Source organism: Mesocricetus auratus, unplaced genomic scaffold, assembly GCF_017639785.1.
Source record: "Mesocricetus auratus isolate SY011 unplaced genomic scaffold, BCM_Maur_2.0 Super-Scaffold_100026, whole genome shotgun sequence".
Lineage (NCBI taxonomy): Eukaryota > Metazoa > Chordata > Mammalia > Rodentia > Cricetidae > Mesocricetus > Mesocricetus auratus.
In genome coordinates, this window is record NW_024429207.1 from 16,073,288 (window position 1) to 16,094,177 (window position 20,890).

The 20,890-nt window shown below is 45.0% G+C and overlaps 1 protein-coding gene across 5 annotated transcripts in view; it reads left to right on the forward strand.

Annotated features, from left to right (window-relative positions):
* Positions 1-20,890, forward strand: part of Dlc1 (DLC1 Rho GTPase activating protein) — a 359,377-nt gene that overhangs the window by 306,559 nt on the left and 31,928 nt on the right. Inside the window, exon 1 of one of the 5 annotated variants that reach the window (XM_040731985.1) lies at positions 10,559-10,903. The exons of the other annotated variants lie outside the window; for them this stretch is intronic. Within the exon in view, the coding sequence (XP_040587919.1) occupies positions 10,867-10,903 (37 nt within the window). The 5' untranslated portion in view covers positions 10,559-10,866. Of the gene's footprint in view, positions 1-10,558; positions 10,904-20,890 lie in introns of those variants that run through there. 5 annotated transcript variants of the gene reach the window in all.

Sequence of the window (20,890 nt, forward strand, 5' to 3'; positions counted from 1 at the left end):
ACGCATGAAGGGGCAAGCTGTGGGCCTGCTGTAGCTCCACTCTCCCGTTGACTGTTAAAGTAAGTTAATGACCCAGAGCTGTGGAGGAGTTTCCTGCAGCAACCTTGTAAGGGCCAACGTGCTACAGTGACCAGCTGAGACAGTACCGTTCCTTATCTTTCACGGAACAACTGCCCCACACACCTCACAGCATCTTTATTGTAGGACCAATCTATCATGGCCCCTTATTATAAATCAAGTGAATATAAAACGCCTCCACAGCAAAAACAAACTCAAGAGGATTCCCTGTAGCATGAATAATAAAAACCCAGAGACATATATTGGGATTCAAACTGAAAGATCAGAGAAGCAAAACAACCAAGTCACTAAAGAGTTCTTACCTCTACCAAGGATAAGACCAAAGGGGGGGGTGGTCCAGTCCTCACTAATCCTCAGACTCCTAGACTGCAATGTTCTCCACCGAAAACCTCAGACTGCTCTCTTCTGTCTTCTCCCTCCTTATATTCCTCTCTAGTGCTGGGATTAAAAATGTGAGATCCCAAGTGCTGAGATCACCTTTTCGTGAGCTCTGTTTCTCTTTCAGACTGAGTCACTCTCGTGTAGCCCATGGTGGCCTTGAACTCACAGAGATCCATCTGCCTCTGTCTCCTGAGTCCTGGGATTAAAGGTGTGTGCCACCACTGCCTGGCCTCTATGGCAATGGCTAGCTTTGCACTTTGATCTTCAGGCAAGCTTTATTTGCTAGATCATAAACAAAATATCACCACAGTTCCCCTTCGGATATTTAGAATTTGGGTGAGCAATTTTATTTTATGGGTGGTTGAAAGGACATCTGAATATTGATTTTTAACAGTGAAAGTTTAGGGGCACTAATATAAATAGTTCCTTAAATGAGACGAAAGAAAATATCACCACAGTTCCCCTTCGGATTTTTAGAATTTTGGTGAGCAATTTTATTTTATGGGTAGTTGAAAGGACATCTGAATATTGATTTTTAACAGTGAAAGTTTAGGGGCACTAATATAAATAGTTCCTTAAATGAGACGAAAGAGAATAAACATGAAATTATTAGCATGATACTTGACTACTGGAAAAACTCATAGGTGTTCTAGGACTTCTTTATTATGAATATACAGTCCATCCTAGCACTTATGGAAATTTTGAAAATCTGAAAGTTTCTCAAAAATATAATGCCCTTAGGTCTTGGACTTATTCCTCTGTCTTCCATGGCTATTTAATATGGAAGTTTGATTAATGCAACACCACCTGTATTAGTTACTTAGGTGACGAAACTCCAACACTAAAGGTGACTTAGAGAAGAAAAGTTTGCTCGGACTTAGGGTTCCCAAGAGAAAGTCTGTGAGAGCAGGGGAGGTGTGGCAGTAGCTAACCAGAGCAAGGAGCTGAGAGATCGCATCTCCAACCACAAACCGGAAGCAGAAAGAGCGGCTAGAACTGGGGTGAGGTACCAACTTTCAAAGCTAATTCACTTCCCACATCGAGGCTGCACTGTCTCCCCAAATGCTATTGACTGAGGACCAAGAGTTCACATAAGTGAGTCTATGGGTGGGTAGGTGGGGGCATTTCTTCTTCAAATCACCACAGCATCTAAATGCAAGGGAAATAAAATAAACCAGGCCTGGTGGCACAGGCCTGTATTTCCAGCTGTTTTGGAAGCTGAGGCAGGAGGATCACAAGGCTAGCCTGAGCAAATGTTTTAAGTAGTCACAAAAAGAAAGGTCAAAAGAGGGTTAAGGCTGTGGTTTAGCGGTTCAACACTTCCTCAAAGGAACAAATCCCAGGCTTAATGCCTAGTATCGTAGAAGCACAAAAGAAGAGCTGGGCATTGGTGGCGCACGGTCTTTAATCCCAGCACCCGGGAGGCAGAGGCGGGTGGATCTCTGTGAGTTCAAGGTCAGCCTGGACCACAAAACTACACAGAAAAAACCCTGTCTCAAAAAAAAAAAAAAGTACAAAAGAAAAGAAAAAAGACAGAAAGCCTAGAACCATTTTGAAATAATGAAATGTATAATTTAAAAGAAAGTAAAGAAAAATCCCAGACATTGTAAAACTGATTTTGTGTCGTAGCATTTTCTGTTTCAAACTATATAAACCATTTAAGGAAAATTCCTAGTTAATAATAATAATAAGTAAGTAAGATCTCTGGATTTTCTGTGACAGTTTAATTTCTTTGTAAAGAAAGGCTTAAAATCAAATAACAGGTGACAGACTATTAAAAATAAATGGCAAGCGGACCAGATTAATTCCAGCACTTGGAAGACAGAGGAAGGAGGATCTCTGTGAGATCCAGGATATCCTTCTCTACAGAGTGAGGCCAGGCCAGGCAAGCCAAGGCTACATAGTGAGACCCTGTCTTAAAAACAATAAAGACAAAAGCTGATATAAACATAATTCTTCTAAATCAGTACAAGAAAAAATGTTTCATAAAACATTAAAGGAAGCTGGGGGATGACTAAGTCAGTAGAGAGCTTGTTGAACAACCATGAAGACTGAGTTCAAATCCCCAGCACCCACAAGGGAGAAAAAAATAAAGCCAGATGTGATGCAATGTTAACATTGGGAGGTAGAAACAGGAAGATCCCTGGAGCTAGCTGGTCAGCTACGCTTGCTGAATTGGTGAGTTGTAGATTCAATGTTAGACACTGACTCAGAAATAAGATGGAAGCCAGGTGTTGGTGGTGCATGCCTTTAATCACAGCACTGGGGAGGCAGAGGCAGGCGGATCTTTGTGAGTTCGAGGCCAGCCTGGTCTACAAGAGCTAGTACAAGGACAGCCTCCAAAGCCACAGAGAAACCCTATCTTGAAAAAAAAATGGAGATCACACACACACACACACACACACACACATGCTAACAAGTACATACATATACACCACACACAAATAAAAGCTGTATGTTTAAATAGATAATTTAAATATGCCCTTTAATTTATAAATGCTGTCTTAGGATTTCTATTGCCATGTAGAGACACCACGACCACAGCAACTCTTATAAAAGAAAACATCTAACTGGGGCTGGCTTACATTTCAAAGGCTTAGTCCATTATCATCATGGCAGGAAGCATGGTGGCATGCAGGAATGCATGGTGCTGAGAGTTCTACATCCGGATCAGCAGGCAGCAGGAAGAGAGGCACTAGGACTGGCTTGAGCAACTGAGACCTCCCAAAGAGACACACTTCCTCCAAGAAAGCCACACCTCCTAATTGTGTCACTCCCTAGTGGCTCATGGGGGCCATTTTCATTCAGATCACCACACATTCTCAACATATGTGCATATTTGTTTATGTGAGTGGTTTAAAAACGTGAAGACAAGCCCCGACTTGGTGGCGCACGCCTTTAATCCCAGCACTCGGGAGGCAGAGGCAGACGGATATCTGTAAGTTTGAGGCCAGCCTGGTCTACTGAGCGAGTTCCAGGATAGGCTCCAAAGCAATACAGAGAAACCCTGTCTCAAAAAACAAAACAAAACAAAAAAACCAAACAAAACAAAACAAAAAAACCATGGAGACACTCAGGAAGCATAAGCTTGGCACAGAAGAACATGCAAGGAGTATATTATTTCTTTTATCACTTCCATGAAGTATGAGGAACAGTCTAATTCAGCAGAAGGCCATTGGAATAGTTGCTATTGGAGGAGGAGAGTCAGGAGTTCATGTTAAATGGGAACAGAATTTCAGTTTGGGAAACAGAAAAAGTCTTGAGGTCGAAAGTGGTGAAGCCACATGACAGTGAAGTTCGGCATAAGCTATCGAACTCTCTCCGCTTACAGGTGGTTATGATGGCAACTGTTGTGTTCTGTGAGTGGAATGCGATACAGACTTCAGCAAATGTAGTATTCAAAGGAAATGTAAGCAATGGGAAGCACTTCTTTTTGCTTATCACCTTAACCATAGCAATGGAAGCTATCATGCTGGTAAAACTGAATGCAAAAGAAGCAAGTAATTCAAACTCTGCGAAAATGCCAAAAAAAAAAAAAAACTTTCTGGAAGACAGTTTAGAAAGCTAGATGATAATATGTAGGTAGATAAGTACATAAGTGATAGCTAGGTAGGTAAGTAGATAGATAGATAGATAGATAGATAGATAGATAGACAGATAGACAGACACATAGGTAGGTATATGTTAGAAGGGAGTTGATTAATAATAGGTAGATAGATGATAGATAGATAGATAGATAGATAGATCAAAAGCCCCAGTACCATTTGATCTTTTAATTCAAAGTAAGTGAATTTACCTATAAAATTATTACCTTTGCTCATTAAATTAAATTTGTATTATCTAATAATACCTACCTTTAAAAATTGTGAAAAAATAGAAGTTCAGCACTGGTTAACTGTTTGATATGCCCATAAGATAGAAACATTGCAACTACAGCAAAGCATATTCATAGCTATGTAAAGTGAATTGAAATATTATGCAATAGGGGCTGGGGATGTAGTTCAGTTGTACCTAGCATATATATAGCTTGGGTTTGATCTGCGGCAGTGACTAAAACCTAGCATGGTGGCTCATGCCTGTGTGATCTCAATACTTGGAACATAGAGACAGGAAGATAATTTCAAGGTCATCCTTTGCAACATACTGAGTTCAAGGACAACCAGAGCTGCATATGACCCAGTCTTAATAAATAAGTATACATATACACAATGAAACAATATATTCTATGATCTCAATTTTGTCTGATCAGAAGCCTGAGTGTGCAGATGGAATAGACCTACAGCAGCTCAGTAATCTTAGGTAGTTTGGTCGGCAAGTTTCAATTTTGTTTCTTTACGTTTTTTTCCATATTTTCTTTACCCTTCACAATGAACATTTTAATCCGTATTAAATGACAAAGATAAAATACCAATTACATCTAAAAGACAGTTGTGTGCTACAAGCTCAGACAGAATTAAAATCAGAGGATACTAACAAAATAGGCAACCAAAGCCTGCTGTTAAGTTGGTTAATTCAGTGGGAAAGCAGCCTTGTTGCTCACATGGAGTTCAAAAAAAAAAAAAAGAAAAGAAAAGAAAAGAAAGAAAGAAAGAAAAGAAATGATTGTAATTTCTGTTTGCCACTCGCTTGATTTTTGTATTTCCAGAGGCCACATGAAAGAGCCAGATTCATTTTGGCAAAGATCAAATGAAATTAGGGTGTGGCCAAGGCATGAGTTAGTGTGTCTCTGTTGGGTTCTTGGCTCTGCCATTGTTACTAGTGAGGCCTTAGGCTAAGCCACCACTGAGCCTTTGGATAAATGAGGTTTTCAAATAAATTCTACTGTAAATATTCTAAGTATCCCAGGAAAGCCTGCTCACTGAAGTATTAGATCCACATCAAGAATTCAGTGTGTCCAGACCTTCCACCCAGTGAGCATCCCATAATCCCGCTCCTAAGGGTGGGGCCAGAGGAACCCAAGTTCAAGGGCCAGCTTCCTCAATGTAGCCAGACCAGGGTTTGTTGTTTGTTTCTGGTTTTCCTTTGTTTCTCCTGAAAAGAGGCTAAAGATATATATATAGAGAGAGCTCAATAGTGGGGTGTTTGCCTGGCTTGTCTAGGTCTAGGTTCACTCTCTAGTAGCTCAGTGAGGGGGTAGAGGGAGAGAGAGAATGAGAGAGAGAGGGAGAGAGGGAGAGAGGAAGGGAGGGAGGGAGGGAGGGAGGGAGGGAGGGAGGGAGGGAGGGAGACAGAGACAGAGAGACAGACAGACAGAGGGAGAGAATTCCACTGTTCTCAGCAAGTTTGTCTGTCCCTATGTTTTGCCCAAGAAACTTCCCCTCCAGATCCCCTCTTAGTCTTCACTTTTGTTTCTCATTATCTCTCTCTGGCTTCATAAATACTTGCTTGAAAGATAAAAATACTATCCTAGGCTGGTTCATTGTTTGACTTAAATGATTATCGAAAAAAAAGTAGATTTACATCATTTGAACAAGAATAGAGTCTGTATCCCTCATTGCTAACCTAAAGATGCTTGCGAAAGAATATGTTACCCTTCCCCCGCATCTCTAATGTGAATTGTCCAAAAGTTACAACAGATCCAGCTGAACAAGGCAGCTATGGTAAAGCTTAAAAAGCACAAACTTTCTTCTTCTCCCCTTTCGGTCGACAGCTTCAGCATGTGGTGCCTGTGAAAACTTCCGAGTCAGTCAAATATCACTTCGGGGAGGAGTCAGGAGGCTCCCAAACTGGGGTCACTGAAGCTACAAAATAAATGACAGTTTCAGGACAGCCATTGGCTTTCAAATTGAATTACGCCCCTTAATTGAAAACCGCTAACGTTATTCCCCAGATTTTGTTCCTTTGTCATATTTCTTTTGAGCATTACAAATCAAAATTATTTCCCCCAGTCATTTCACAATGTTCCATTGAGCACAAATTACATTACAACATTTTCCAAGCACAGAGGAGTCTTCCAGTCCTAAGGGAGGCAAAGAAGTTTCCAGAGATTATTTGGCTCCTATCTCTAGACCAGAGGTTTAAACTAATTGCCCCAGGGATAAATGAAGCCCAAAGTTGAAATTGCTCAGGATGGATTCAGGGTGTTTTTTTAATTAGTTGCCGGCATCTAAACAGTGGGAGCTTTGACAGAAACATACAGAAATGGGGCTGGCAGTGTAGCTTGGTGGTGGAGAGCTTGTCTGACATGCTGCAGAAGCAGTGGTTTGATTATCAACGTAGCAAAGGAAACGGGGGGGAGACACAGAGCTTTTGCCGTTTTACCCAGTGTATTGTGTATTGGAACCACTCTGTTAGCACATGCCAAACAGCAAGTACTGCACCGGCAGCTCTCCCCTCCTTCCCTGGCCCCTCCCTCTCTTTCCTTAAGATTCATTTTTGTAATATTTGAATGAAGTGTATGTAGCAAGGGAGTTATGTTCAAGTGTGTCCTCTGAGGCCAGAGACATTGAATCTCCAGGGGCTGGATTTACAGGTGGTCCTGAGCTGCCGGATGTGGGTGCTGGGAACCCAATTCAGGTCTTCCACAAGAGTAGTGTATGCTCTTTCTGGCTGAGAGACCTGTCTAGCCCCTGACAGCGTTCCTCTTAGAAGGTCTCTAGGCCAACCCAGTTTGCCCTGTTCCACCGGGGCTCGCCTTACTCATTAACATCCCATGCTTAAGCCTCTTCAAGTTGTGTTTTGTTTTTAATGAGTGGTAGTGGCATGAAACACAAGAAGGTATCCTTGAACAGCATCAGTTACATCTAATTTCAACCATGAAAATAGAGTTTGAACCCATAATCATAAAGAATAGTTCTCTTTGCCTGCTATGCAATTTAGGAGTTAGTTGTGAGATTTTTTTTCTTTCCTTGGTAATCCCAGTCTTTAGGACATAAATCTAAATCTGGCTTCTGCTGTGATAGCCCCCAAGCAGCTAACTTAATGCTTAACTCACAGGTGAACAGAACCATATTCATATTCTTCAAACTCTGCCACTGGCAATCAATAACTCAATGGCAACAGTCTACCTCCACAAAACCCAATTTAATTTGCGATGGATTTTTCTTTTTTTCTTTGTGTGTATGATGTATGCATATAGGTGTTCATGTGTACACACACTTGTATACCTGTCCAGAGAAGTCAGTGGCAAGTGTCTTTCTCCATTAGGATCTCCCTTACTGAAACAAAGACTCTTCAATTTGGCTAGACTCTTTATAGCCAGCAGATGCCAGGGAGTCCCCAGTCTCCCGGCACCTAGCTTTTTACCTGGATGCTGTGATCCCAACCGGGTCCTCGTGCTTGCACGATGTGACCTTGCCCACAGAGCCATCTCCCCAGCTCTTGCTTATTCTTATGCATGAAAAAGCTTTCAGTGACTGTGACTACTGGCTCTGGGGAAAGAGCTGTACTGCATGGTACAGCCTACCTCTCAGAGTCCAATGCCTTAAGACCCAAGTCTCAGTTCATGCAGCTCAGCGGACAAACGCAGCTTAAGGCCAGCTGCTTGGGACAGACAAACGAAGCCTCTGGTGATTAGTGGAAAGCTAAGTGAGCAGGAAGGACTCTGAGCTGGTTGGGGATGCTCTCTCATCTGGTCAACACTCTTGATGGTTTCTCCAGCCTTCCTTTCGCCCAGCTTGCAAGAGCTCCTTTCATTCACAAAGGTTAAAGTCAAGGTTTTGTTCTGCGTTGTTTGCGTTTTCTTCTGGACATTTTGAGTAAGAATTTCTTGCTCAAATTTGATGTGCCATTTAATAAGCCGTTGGTCTGCCAAATCCACAGCTTCCTGGTCCATAGATTCAAACTGTCACTCATGGAAAACATTCAGGGAAGGTAGCTCAGGCCCATGATCCCAGTTCCCTGAGAAGTCCAGGCAAGAGAATCAGAAGTTCAAATTCTGCCTGAGCTACAGATGAGTTCCCGACCAGCTTGGGTAACTTAGTAAGAATCTTAGCTAGAAGTTAGAAAGTGCTGGGGTGGGGTGGGGCTCGTGAGATAGCTCAGTGGGCGGAGGCACTTGTCATGTTTTTTGTCAACTCAACACAAGCTAGAGTCTATGAGAAGAAGAAACCCCTTCCCAGAAGGTGAGAAAATGCCTCTGTCAGATTGACCTACATGCTAGCCTGTGGGACATTTTCTTGATTGGTGATTGGTGCAGGCTGATTAAATAATAAAGCAGGCTGAGCAAGCCACACAGAAGCCAGTAAACTGCACTCATCCATGGCCTCTGTTTTTAGTTCCTGCTTCTATGTTCCTGCCTTCATTTCCTTCCTTGATGGACTGGAAGCTGCAAGATGAAATAAACCCTTTCTTCCCCTAAGTTGGTTTTTCATCACTGTTTTATCACAGCAGCAGAGAAGCAAATTAGGACACCACACAAGCCTGATGACTTGAATTTGATCCTCCAAACTCATGTAAAAGTGGAAGGAGAGAATAACCACAGAGTTGTTCTCTGGCTTCCACATAGCACGCTAGCCAAAAGAAAATATCTGAAGAAAAAAAAACAACCCTGCATCTGTACTGAGCATATGCAAATCTACATAGGGTTCACATTGTATTACATATTATAAATAATAATTATTAAAAAGTATGTGGGGAAGATGTCTGTAAATTGTATGCAAATTGTATGTGATTTCGTATGAGGGGCTTATACATTCAGAGATGTGAGTACCCGAAGGGCATGCTGATTGTGGGTGTGTTCACAGGTCTCCCAGCATCCAGACTTCAGAGGACAGCTTTATTTTCTTTGGCTATTCAGCTCTTCACTTTCTGGGCCCTCAGCAGTCCCTCATTTCCATTCACCCCCATCTGTTCCCATCATTCTATAAACTCTTGGCAAGCAGGCACATGCAGCCTGCATTGCCTTTGGATCTCCAGAATTTGCCATCAGGTTAATGTCCTGGCACCATCGATCTGCTGAGCGCAGGTTAAATGTGCCCTCCAAAGTGAGGAATTCTGCTAGGGAAAACTAGGGTGCATTGGTAGAAATGGGGAGAGTCTGGTTTGTAACCTAGTATATGGCTATGAAATAAATCCATTTTGAAATATAAGGGAATACATTTTTCTATTTGTGGTTAGCCCTACTTACGAATAAACTCTGCCCCAATTCTATCTCCTGGACTGCCTAACACCTCTCATTTAATATAGTACATATTTTTCCCTGTTTGGCTTATTGTATAGTTTCCCTAGGAAGAAGGACAGGGATATGGACCCTTTTGCTGGCAGCTGTATGATCCTGCGAAGAAACCATTTGGCCCATAGCAAATGCTCTCTTGGGACCTAATGAATGAGTTTCCATTGGTTAAGATAACACACATAAAGCGCCAACTTGCTCCAAAGTAAACTTTCATGAAAATTGCTGTGGACATTTAAACACCTCACTCTAATTATATTCTTTTGCGAGCTTCAAAATGGAGCTTCTTATGATATGAGGCACATCCAACTAAGCTGCTTCATCTGAACCTTTCAAAAGGGGGCGGGACCGATTATCACCATCAGATCATAAATGGCAGGCTGGGGGTCAATCCATGAGCAGTTTTTAGAAGCTGTGACCTTAGTCCAAATGTAAATACACTGCGCACCGGTACATTGACTCGCCCCACATGTTGAGGGAAAACTTCCATAGCAGTGTTAGTACCCACATTCCCTCTGTGTTCTTGTGGGCTTTGGGGAGGAATGGGTGTTCCAAAGACCAGTCCCTGCTTTTCCCCATTTTCTGATCAAGAGACACTGCTCCATCCTTACCCTCCCACTGTCCCTACCATCATGGCAAGTTTTTGTGATAACCCGCTTGAGAGGCTGCGGGTGCACAGAACCGCCAAGGGAAAGATAGAGGTTAAATGAGCATGAGGCCCGGACCTCTGCACCCAGCAAATGCCTCCAGGCTTTTTGCCTTTACCCTAGGGGCCAGTAGTTGGCGACTTTTAGGCGCTAACCGCCGCCGCCGCAGAAGTTCAGACCCTGGGAAAACATTCCCGAAGCAAGGGCGCTGGAGACGAAGGGCGGGACCTGGGTGGGCTTTGGGCGGGACCCGGTGCGCAGTGGGCGGAGCCCGAGCACAGCCCGAGGCTGCAGCGTGAGTCCCGCCCGTGGGGGCGGGCTCAGAGGGAGGGCGAGGCCGAGAGGGAGCGCGGCGAGCAGAGCGCTGCAACGGGCTGGTGGAGGGCGGTGCGCTCCGGGCTGGACCATGGCTGAGCGTCCTCGCAGCAGGAGCTGAGGCTCCCCAGCTGCGTGCCCGGCTCCCCGAGAGTCAAAACCCACCTTTTTGGCCGAGCTAGGGCGAAGGGAAGGGAAGCTGCGAAACAGGATGTGTTGACGACCGCGAGAGCTCGCGTCCCCGGTGCCACCGTGGGTCCCGGCGTGGGATCCCGATTTCTCCGAGCTGCCTCGACGTTCCCGGTGCTCTCCCGCCACCCTGCGCCGACCTTGATGTGTAGAGACGAGCCGGACACCATGATCCTAACACGTAAGACGGACTTGTGCCTTGTCGGACTAGTCTGCCTGGGGTCAGCTGCTGAGGGGACCAGCCGAAGAGGACTTGTCACCCCGCCCTGCCAAGTCCGTGCTGTGGTTGTGTGTTTTGACACGCTTGCAGAGGAGTCGCCCCAGGCTCTGAATAGTAGAACGCGTGTGTTTAAGCAGCTTGGGTCAAGAGTTTGGAGAGGGAGGTTTTAACTTCGGGTCATGTCCCTTGGCCACGTATTGCCTGGCGTCCGGGTGACTTAAACTCATTCTATTCCTAGAAGCTGGCCTCGGGGCCCCGAGGGGCGAGCGACCCCTTTTTGACTTCTTTGGGGGGACGGTTCCAGCTCTTCTTGCTGTCCTACACCCTGCAAGTCCCAAATCAGCATTGTCCCCCCTAAGAATGCATTATTTAAGGGACTGTGTAGACTGTACTTGGGGAACTGTTTCCTTAGCACTGTTTCAGAGTGCGTTCACTGAAGTGTTCGCGTCTTTTGTTGTTGTTCGCCTGTTTTAATCGCCGGGAATCTCTGAGCCTGGGTAGGCTCAGTCTGGGTTGCTCCTTGGCTACCCCCAACCCCTGTCGCACGTGGGGTTCGGATGGGAACTCGGCGCTTTCCCGCTGTGTGGGATGGTTGGACGCGGTTCCTGAAAAGTCCCACCAGATGCCCACGCCCTTGGCGTGAGAGGAAGAGTTCGTGGGCTGGGGAAAGGAAGGAAATACGTCTCCAGGCTTGAGGCTTTTTTTTTTTTAAGTCAAGGAGCCTCTTGGACTAGTGCCCCTCTCTGTGCCCCTGTCCCCTCCTCCAATGTCAGGAGCTGAGAGCCTTTGATCCTTCTTAAGGGTTGCTCCCAGAACAGCAGCCCACCCTGCTGGTGTAATTTTCTGTCTCTGCTAGTCATTTCGGCGCAGGGGCCTTTGGTGGGAGGGGTGATGCTGGGAAAGTGAATTGGGGATCAGCATCGCGAATGATGCGCGACCCCGGAAAGTGGCATAACCTCACTGTGCCGTCCCCAATCCCGGGTAATAACTTGTTGACACAGTGGGAGTTGTGAGGATCAAATAAGCTGGTACACGTAAAAATGCCCAGTGGGGTGACGGATACTGACGTTCGCCCTGTTCCCAAATGATGCTAATAACTAGAAGGGAACCCTGCCTAAAGTCATTAATCTGCTCAGTAGAGGAGGAAAAAAAATATTGCCCTATCCGGTTTTGCTTTCAATGAGGCTTTTTACACCCAACGTGGTCACAAATGGGTTCATTCTCTAGAGTCAGAGGTTGTTTCAAGCTGTGGCTGGTGATTCGGAGGAATGCAGCCTTGGCACAGCCATCCGTTACCAAAAGATTCATGGGGGTGGCATATGTGACGCATTTGAGTAGAAAAAAAAAGCCAGGCTCTGGAGAAGGCAGAATGCCCAGTCTCAAATTACATTTTTTTTTTAACCCTGCAAAATTCTGTTTGCTGAAGGGATGAGGGAAAATAATAGCCCCGCAGACTGCTGCGCTAAACCTATCAGTCTCTCCAAGAGGTTGACTAATTTTGCTTCCATCTGGACGGCAGGCTAGTCCTCCGCGGGATAATTTGCTGACCATAAGGGTGGAATTATCGGAGGCACCCAGTGCCATCTTGGCAAGCAGATTGCAGCAGATGGCGAAAGGGGTGCCCTTCGAGGCGGCAGCCCCCCTGACAGAAGAACCAAAGTCCTGAGGAGCGAGTGTCAAATGGTTAGCAGATGTGCCTTCAGAAGTTATTTCAAGACGTTTCCTGAGAAAATGTTGGAGATTGCCTGTATTCACTTTTATTGAGGCATGCCAGATTTGCAGCCTGGCCCTAGCATAATTTTTTCATTAGTCCTACTGTTCACAGAGTTTAAAATGAAGCCCAGCAGACAGACTTTCTCGAAGCTGGGTTTTTTTTTTTCTAAGTTTGCTTTTAACAAATTGACTTTACCCACCTGCAAGCTGAGTGATACCTTGCCCTGAACAGGCTAGAAGTTCAGGGTCGGGAGCTGGGTTGGTTTTTTGTTTGTTTGTTTGTTTTTTCCCAAGCCACAGAATCTGGAATCTGAGTATGTGGTCTCCAGCTTAGATCTTTGTCCTACAGTAGATGAGAAAAGTGGTTTCAGTGACTTGTATTCCCCTGCTTCTGTAGGCTTAATGCAGACCACTCTCTAAGGAGTGAAAAGATGAAGCTGTTTTCAGACTTTAATACGCTGAGCCGGTCCGAGAAGTTCCTTTAATTGTGGGACACACACTCAAGACAGTTTGCCCCCAGCCTTTGTTCTGCATTGTAGTTAAAAGAACAAAGGCCAACAGAACAGGCTAACCGGGATGTTGTGACCACAGCAAGGTATTACTAAATAACACGAGTTTCAAACCTCTTGTCCTCCAAGGGCTGTGGGACTTACAGGGGCCATGGGAGGTTCCTGCAAGAGGCTTCCAGTCTGAGGCTTGGTGGGGCTCCAAGAGGTGGTTTCAGATGCAAAAAAAAAAAAAAAAAAAAAGGAAAGAAAAAAGAAATATTACTTGGGTTTCTCTGGGTGTCCCTGTGGAGATTCTAAATCACGATGCAATGTTTAAATGAGAGTGGTATTTTTATGACTTGGGCGAGTAAATACTCAATTTGAAAATATTCAAGAAAGAGTGATTCGGTCCAGAAGAATTGGGGGCATCCAGAGTACAGTGAGAGAAGTAAATGGGACTGAAGAGAGCCTTGTTCTGGACAGGATGGGCCAGTATTGTAAACACAAGTTTCTCATGCTTAACTCCCTTTCCTAGCAACAGGAAGACGGAAATGAGGCCATGCGCAAAAAAAAAAAAAGAGAGTGCTAAAGGGTTCCAGACAATACTTGATCCACCCTGCTATTCACCCTGTCCAGCCAGAAGACCTGCAAAAGTAAAAATAACTTCAGATGTTTCCGCTTCCTCCCTGGATATTACCAAACCAGTGCACTCTGATGTCTCGGTTCTGTACAGAGTGTCAGAACAACCTGGCCCAGGTACCCAGACAAGCGAAACAAAGCAGGGGAAAGGTGGCTGCCACTTTTAATATTTGTACAGGCCAGGGATACAGTGACATGCATTAGAGCCAATGGAAGAAGATGTTTATAGTATCTAAACATAGCTGTCTCTCTGAATGTGCTCATTCTTTATCATGACCCATCTATATAACATCCCCTCCTGTGTGGTCAAGGCCAAGTCAAAACCAGCCCGGTTTATAAAGAGTTAATGTCTGCTCTGGCCTGAAAAAGCCACGCAAGCCCATGCTCATCAACAGGGCTGTGAAATGAGAAGAGAAATTGATTTTGGAACAGACTTTCACAGCTGTCTCTGTTTCTGACTCTGGCCATTGCAAATAGAGGAATGCAGAGTGAAGTATTACTGTCTGTGAAGGGAGACCAGGCTAGAGGGTTACAGTTTGTTTTATAGGAACAAGTTACTGCTGTGAATGTGTGCAATCGGTGGTGTTTTCTTTCAGTCTCAACTTACAGTAGTCCTCTTTTATCCTTGGGAAATATGTTTCCAGACGCCAGTGAGTTCCTGAAACCATAGACATGTCCATCCTCATATGTACCATGTCCCCCCCACACACACATAGACACATTTCTGTTAGATGCAGTAAAAGATTCACAACAGAAACAACAAAGTAGGACCATTGTAACAATAAGCCATAATAGAAGTTATTGAGGACTTGCAAACTGTCTATTTCTGGAATTTTCACTTCATATTTTCATTTTTTTTTTCAGTTGACCACGGGTAGCTGAGATTGAGGCTAAGGGGGCCATGTTGTTGTGAGACACTGTTTAATATGAAAAAGGTAGACTTGCAGCTGGGGAGGTCTGTCTGTCAGCCTACCCCGTCTGTCAGCACGGCTCCCTTAGGTGGGCCCCTGTGTTATTGTTGGGGATTAGGGTGATCAATGATAAGGGTCTCCCTGGGGGCAGTTAATTGCATGTCTCTGCCTTGACCCTTTTTGCACTAGCTATTTCTTCCTTGCTATCATAAGTAGTGGCAGGCAGGAAGACAACGTTGCATATTTAGCTTATATTGTAGACCCTCCTAGTGAAGAGCTTTTCTAGAAGGTTCCAGGAGAGCCTTGCTGCTTTTTCCTGGGGTCTCTGTGCTCATGGGAAATGGTAATGTGATCGTAGCCCAGCAGATAGAGACAAGCTTCTCTCTTTAGCATCTGGGGGAGTCCTAGGGTACCACTTTCAGAAAGTCTACCCTCCACTAGATCGAGCAATGCTTTTTCCAGGGAAGAAACTTTGAAATCAGTTTCTAAGAGAAATGACTATGCTAGATGGAGATTTGGGATTCTAGGATACCCGGACTTTTTCCTCTCATGCCTGCTTGGACTTGGTAGCCTTGGCAGGTCAGCCTCTCCCCATAGTAGGGGAAAAATCAAAAGATATTGGAACAGTGACCTCTGTGACACTGGGTCCTCGGATGCCTCTGACACCTCCCATCCACATTTTGATCTCTCGCCTGCCCCGCCTTTCAGTGTCCTGCAGAGAGAACTGGAAGTCACTTCCTGATTCTTGTCACAAAGGCGCCTTCCTTCTCCTGTAGAAGTCTCCAAAGGATGTCTGAGGGACAAAAGTTTTCCACACCCGGAGGTGGGAGCATTCCCAGGCTCACCACACTTAGGGAGCCAGTGAGGAAAAGGCTTTGGAGTGAAAAGACCTGTGACCCAGGTGTGGGTCTGCCCTCCAGCCTCACTGTCCTGCCTGTGTGCCCTGTTACACTCAGGCAAAATATCCAATCTGGATAAAATGGAGGCCTCTAGGAGAGCCCGTGTCCACCAAACTCCCTGTTTCAAGCCAAACGGTATGATGTGCAAGGGGGATTTTGTGTGATGCTTGTGCATCTGCGAAAGTCACTGCAAGGGAAATTCCAGAACTTTGCAAAGGCATCCTCGGAAAAGCCCGTCCCCTGCTGAGGGACAGCTGAACTAGAAGTTCAGGCAGTGTCCAAGGTCACAGTTATCCCCATGGCACTCCAGACCCCTTCCTGCTGACCTGTGTAAACAGACGGGGACCCTCACAAAATGGGGGTCTTAATGTGTTTATAGGAAATTAAGCAGATGGACATGAGTTAAAATTTAACTATTAAATTGTGTCTGCTTGGGGTGCAGAAATTCCCAAGCAATTTTAAAGAAAAACAGTTACTTAATTCTTCTGGAAGATCAGGGTATGTTTCTTTTCTTCTTACATTCTTTTGGTATTGTTCTGATCAAATGGAGCTGGGATATGCCACTCTTACCTAACCTGTGTAAGTTTGATCATACCACCAAAAACCCAACCCAGATAAAAAAAAAAAAATGAGCATGTCAAATTAAAAAGCATTCTTGTCTGAGGTTAGACCAAAGGAGATTGCAGCTTATACAATTAACCAGTATTTGCCACATTCTGTTTTCATTGGTTTTTGATAAACCTTAGCATTGTACATCATTCCTGTCTTAATTTTCATCCCTTCTCCCTCCCTCCCTCCCTCCCTCCCTCCCTCCCTCCCTCCCTCCCTCCCTCCCTCCCTCCCTCCCTCCTTCCCCCATCTCTGTTTCTCTCTGTCTCTGTCTCTGTCTGTCTGTCTGTCTGTCTGTCTGTCTCTCTCCCTCTCTCTCTCTCTCTCTCGTCTCTCTGTCAGTAAGAGCTAAAATAGAGGCGAGGTGGTATTGGCTTTCTTTGTAGCTGCTGTTTTGTTTTGGTTGGAATTCCTTGCTTTCCTCTTTATCTTTAACTTCGGGTTCCAGTCCCACCGTGATTTGTGTTTTATTTTGACTCATTCTATTCCTCCTGGAGGACCCTGTGGTAAAAGCCCTGATGGGGGAAACATACAGAGAGAAGCAATTGATGTGTACACCAGACTCTCAGCACAGAGATGGGTCTGACTCTAGGATTCCAATCAGGTGTTTGGCGCTCAGAAACTGATTGGCTAACCTCAAGATGTGTACCGCGTTTTACAGACTTGAGGCTTTGTAAAATAAGGGCACATTAAGGCCATGTCACTTCCTTTCTTGACACTGTGTTAATGTAAGTAGTTAGCACCCTAAGACCTAATCCAAACCCTTTCCATTAGTACATAATTTGACGTCTTTAAGTCTTTGATACAGAATCCTTGAAATACATAAGCATGTATGTGTATATATTGATTGACAGATGGTGGGCTCCTAATGGTATTTCTTTTTTCTTAATTGGCATTCAAAGTAATAGGATTTTTGGTGATATTTTCATCAGATAACATAAAAGCAGAATGGGGGCTGGGGGTGGGGGCTGAAGGGGGGCAAAGTTCTATTTTTGTCTCACTCTATACTGACACGAAGTAGAAAAAGGTGATGGTTACTGCATCCATTTCCTTAATGGCTCAGTTCCCTCTCAGTGTGACCTCTTTGTCCTGGAGCGCAGGTGCCAGGTTTTGATTAGCTGGGAGATATTTTCTATTCCTGGAAATGAAGTGCATTGGTGTGGAGGCTGGAAGTTCCTGACAGCCCGTCACTTGGGAGCTCCCTTCAGCACAGACCGGCAGTGATGTGAGCCGCTCGCCCTTGCCTGGTATGAGTGGTAAAAGCCGTGCTTTGCAAATGCTTGTGCGAAAGAGTCCCCAAAGGAAATTTCACTGGATGTCATTTCTGCGCTGCTGAAGTGTCACCTCAAGTGCTCAAGCAAGGCGTAGGCTTTCAGGGTGTCTCCATAGAGGTTCCCTTCTTTTGAAGTAAAACCCTTTATTAAGTTGTCACCTCATCATGGGGGTGGGGGGGTGGGGTGGCTTCTTTATTCCCCTCCTTAAGTTTTTGTCTAGGAATATTCTTTGCTAGAAAGGAGCATATCTCTCTCCAAATCTTCAACAGATGGAGGGGGAACACTTAAAAAGAAACCGCCCCAGGTGTCCATGTTTTTACTAGTACTGAGAGTCCTCTTCATAACTTAAAGGAGACAGCCTTGGAATGGGCCAGAAGCTGTCTAGCCTGGGGACACGATCTGGTGCCTCTGAGTTGGAGCAGATTGTCCAAACTCTGGACCAGCTCTCTTATAAGGAGCAGGGTCCCACGTGCATGTCACCACCTAGCTGTCTGCCTGCCTCCCCAGGAGTCAGAATGTCTCTTGAGAAGTAAAACATTAAAACCCAACAAAAATCTAATTCCATGAGTTTTCTATAGGCTAAAGGTTTTTCTGGGGAAATTAGCTTAAGTGTGGGTGGGGACTGTGGACCCAGACATAAGCAAGTATTTGGGGTATTGTGCTCTCTGTACCATGAACTTGGCCTTCATGAAACAAAGTATTGCTTCATTAAAAAGTGGTTCATTCGTTCGAGCGATACAAGCATCAACTAATGCACATGGGAAATGTCTCTAAAGTGCTTTCTAACACCAATACTTTGAGGGGGACTAGAATTCTGGAAATTATCAGAAAGAGAATGCGTCCTGGAGGAGAAATAGTAGGTAGAAAGGAAGTGCTAAAAGCAAAAGGCTAGAGAATAGGTATTGCAATTGTTGTGTGAAAAGCCAGAATTACATGTACATGCTTTCATACATACATAGGCACTTACAGTTGTATACGTACATGTGGATAACAGGTTCTCGCTGTAGTTATTAATCAGAAAATTAAGCTTACTAGGATGAAAATTAGATCAGTGTTTTATTTACACAGTTACTTGTTTGTTGAGGGACCCGCCACACTGCCACAAAATAGTGTGGGTTTGGGGGGACATCAGTGAAGGAAAAGGGCAGAATATTCTGGGAGCTTACAAAGCGGGAGGACAGAATGCAAACAGTACATGGTGTGGAATAAGGAAAGATGAGAGAGCGAAGGAATGGGTAGGGGGAAGCCAGGGAGTCTGGGTCACTTAGGTTGGCATGAGAGTGGGCATAGGTGGGGTGTAGTCAACAACCTGGCTTCATATGCCCCTGTTAGGACTTCCACGGTGGGAGGGGAGGGGCTCCCTGGTGCTGACTTAACAAATCACTTGGAACTTAACAAACACAGGGGCCCTACACTAGCACTTGGAAAACCTAACTGAGTCCCGAGAAGAGGGCAGAGGGTCATTGTACCCCCTCTCCTGGGGCTGTGGCAGGCCTTTCCATCTGACTTCCTGCTTGGCAGGAACTTGGGGTTTTGATTATTCCTGCTGATAGCTGGCAAGTCACCGAGTTCAAAAAGTAAAAACTGCATGAAGGAGAAAATGCAGGCTGGCTTGCTTCACTTAATGCCCAGAGCCCCAATTGAGGGATTGCCCTGTTTCCCAGAAACTTCCAGAATATGTGCCTTAGATGTTTGGAATTTTCTGTTAGGCACCTGAGGGTAGGAATGCAACTGAGATGCCCTCGGAATCTTTGCAGTGATTAGATAACATTGGAGTTTAATAAATATTAAATGTGTAGTCTGTGTGACTTGACCCTAGTCGGAACTCATTTTACATAGATAACTCCTGATAACCAGCCTTTGGCAGTTATGTATGTTCAACGTGTATTTTTATACTTGTCAAGCAAAAGCTCTTAGTCGGCCTTTGAATAAATGAAAATATTAATGAACTTTCTTTTCTTTACATTTTAAAGACAGATCTGTGTGTGATTCTAGTGTACAAAGGGAGTATTTTGGGGTGTACCTGAATTTAAAGGGGGAAGTTTATGAGGTGAATGGGGGGAATTTCTTGGAGTCTGGAGCGCACAGAGATCCTTGGGAGCCAGGGCACTCTGGGACCTCAGAGAGCTTGCATTTGGAGACCTTTCATAATCTAAGAAGACAAGTTAGGAAGGCCCAAGGACCTTGCTGAGGGGTTTGAATTGTAACTCAAAGGGGATAGAAAGTCATTGAACAATTATAAGGAGAAATTTGTGGTTGGTGAAAACCAGTCTAGGTAGTGCATGGGACTTGCTTGGAGGGAGGGGGGATTTCACTAAGAGCTGTTGGATTCAGAGGCAGAATCCAGGACAAAAGATTATACACTAGGGCCGTGGTTCTCAGCCTTCTTAGTGCTGTGACCCCTTATTTAATACAGTTCCTCATGTTGTGGTGACCCCCAGACGAAAAAAAATATTTTCATTACTCCTTCATAAATGTAATTTTGCTACCGCCGTGAATCGCAATGTGAATATCCGTGTTTTCCAGTGTTCTTAGGTGACCCCTGTGAAAGGGCCACAACCCACAGGTTGAGAACCACTGCACCAAGGGCTTGTGGGCAGTTGTGTGACTCCTGGGGGAGTCAGTCCTGCCTACACTTACATTGCTTAGAAAGCTTTTGTAGAATAAGATGTTCGTGCTACGATGAGACCAATCTGAAAACATGGGACTGAGTGGTCTTTGGCATTTGTAGGAAGTCCCCAAGGTAGTGCTCCCACCTAGGAGGACCGAGAATCACTGTGGTCCCTGATGACTTAGCACTATACCGTACTCATTTGTGGACCTGGATGCTTCTCCAGATGACCCGCCCCATGAGCCCCACCCACAAAGTGAAGGTGGGCTGTTACTAAAGCCATTGTGTGCATTGCTGACCTCCTTGACCTGGTGGCCAGAGCCTGATAAGCTGGCCCTTTCTTTCCTTTGAAGGAATTCGTGTCACCCAGGGGCAGGAATGAGTCTTGGTTTGGATTTGAAAGCCCCGCGTACCTGCCCCTAACTAGAACAGCTCTCTGTACACATGGATCTTTCCCCACACTTCTGTCTTATCTCAGGACTTCCCCGGAATTGGGGAAAGGGCTTGCATTTTCCTAACATTCCCAGTTCCTTAGCATTTCTTGGAAGAAACGGATTTACTGTAGCCTGTGATGGGCACACAGGGAAAGAAACCCTCAAGTTCCACTGTGAAAGTATTGCAGCCCACTTAGGCTTCTGCTCAACCAGCCTAGGTCGGCAGAGCTCAGTAGCAGGATGACTGCTGGCTCGGGAAAGTTGGCAGACTTACAGTTAAGGTATAGTGGGTAGAAGATAGAGGGCATCCGAGCCAGCAGGAAATGTGTAAATATGGGCTAAGGGTTCCCAGACGTGCACAAAGGATCTT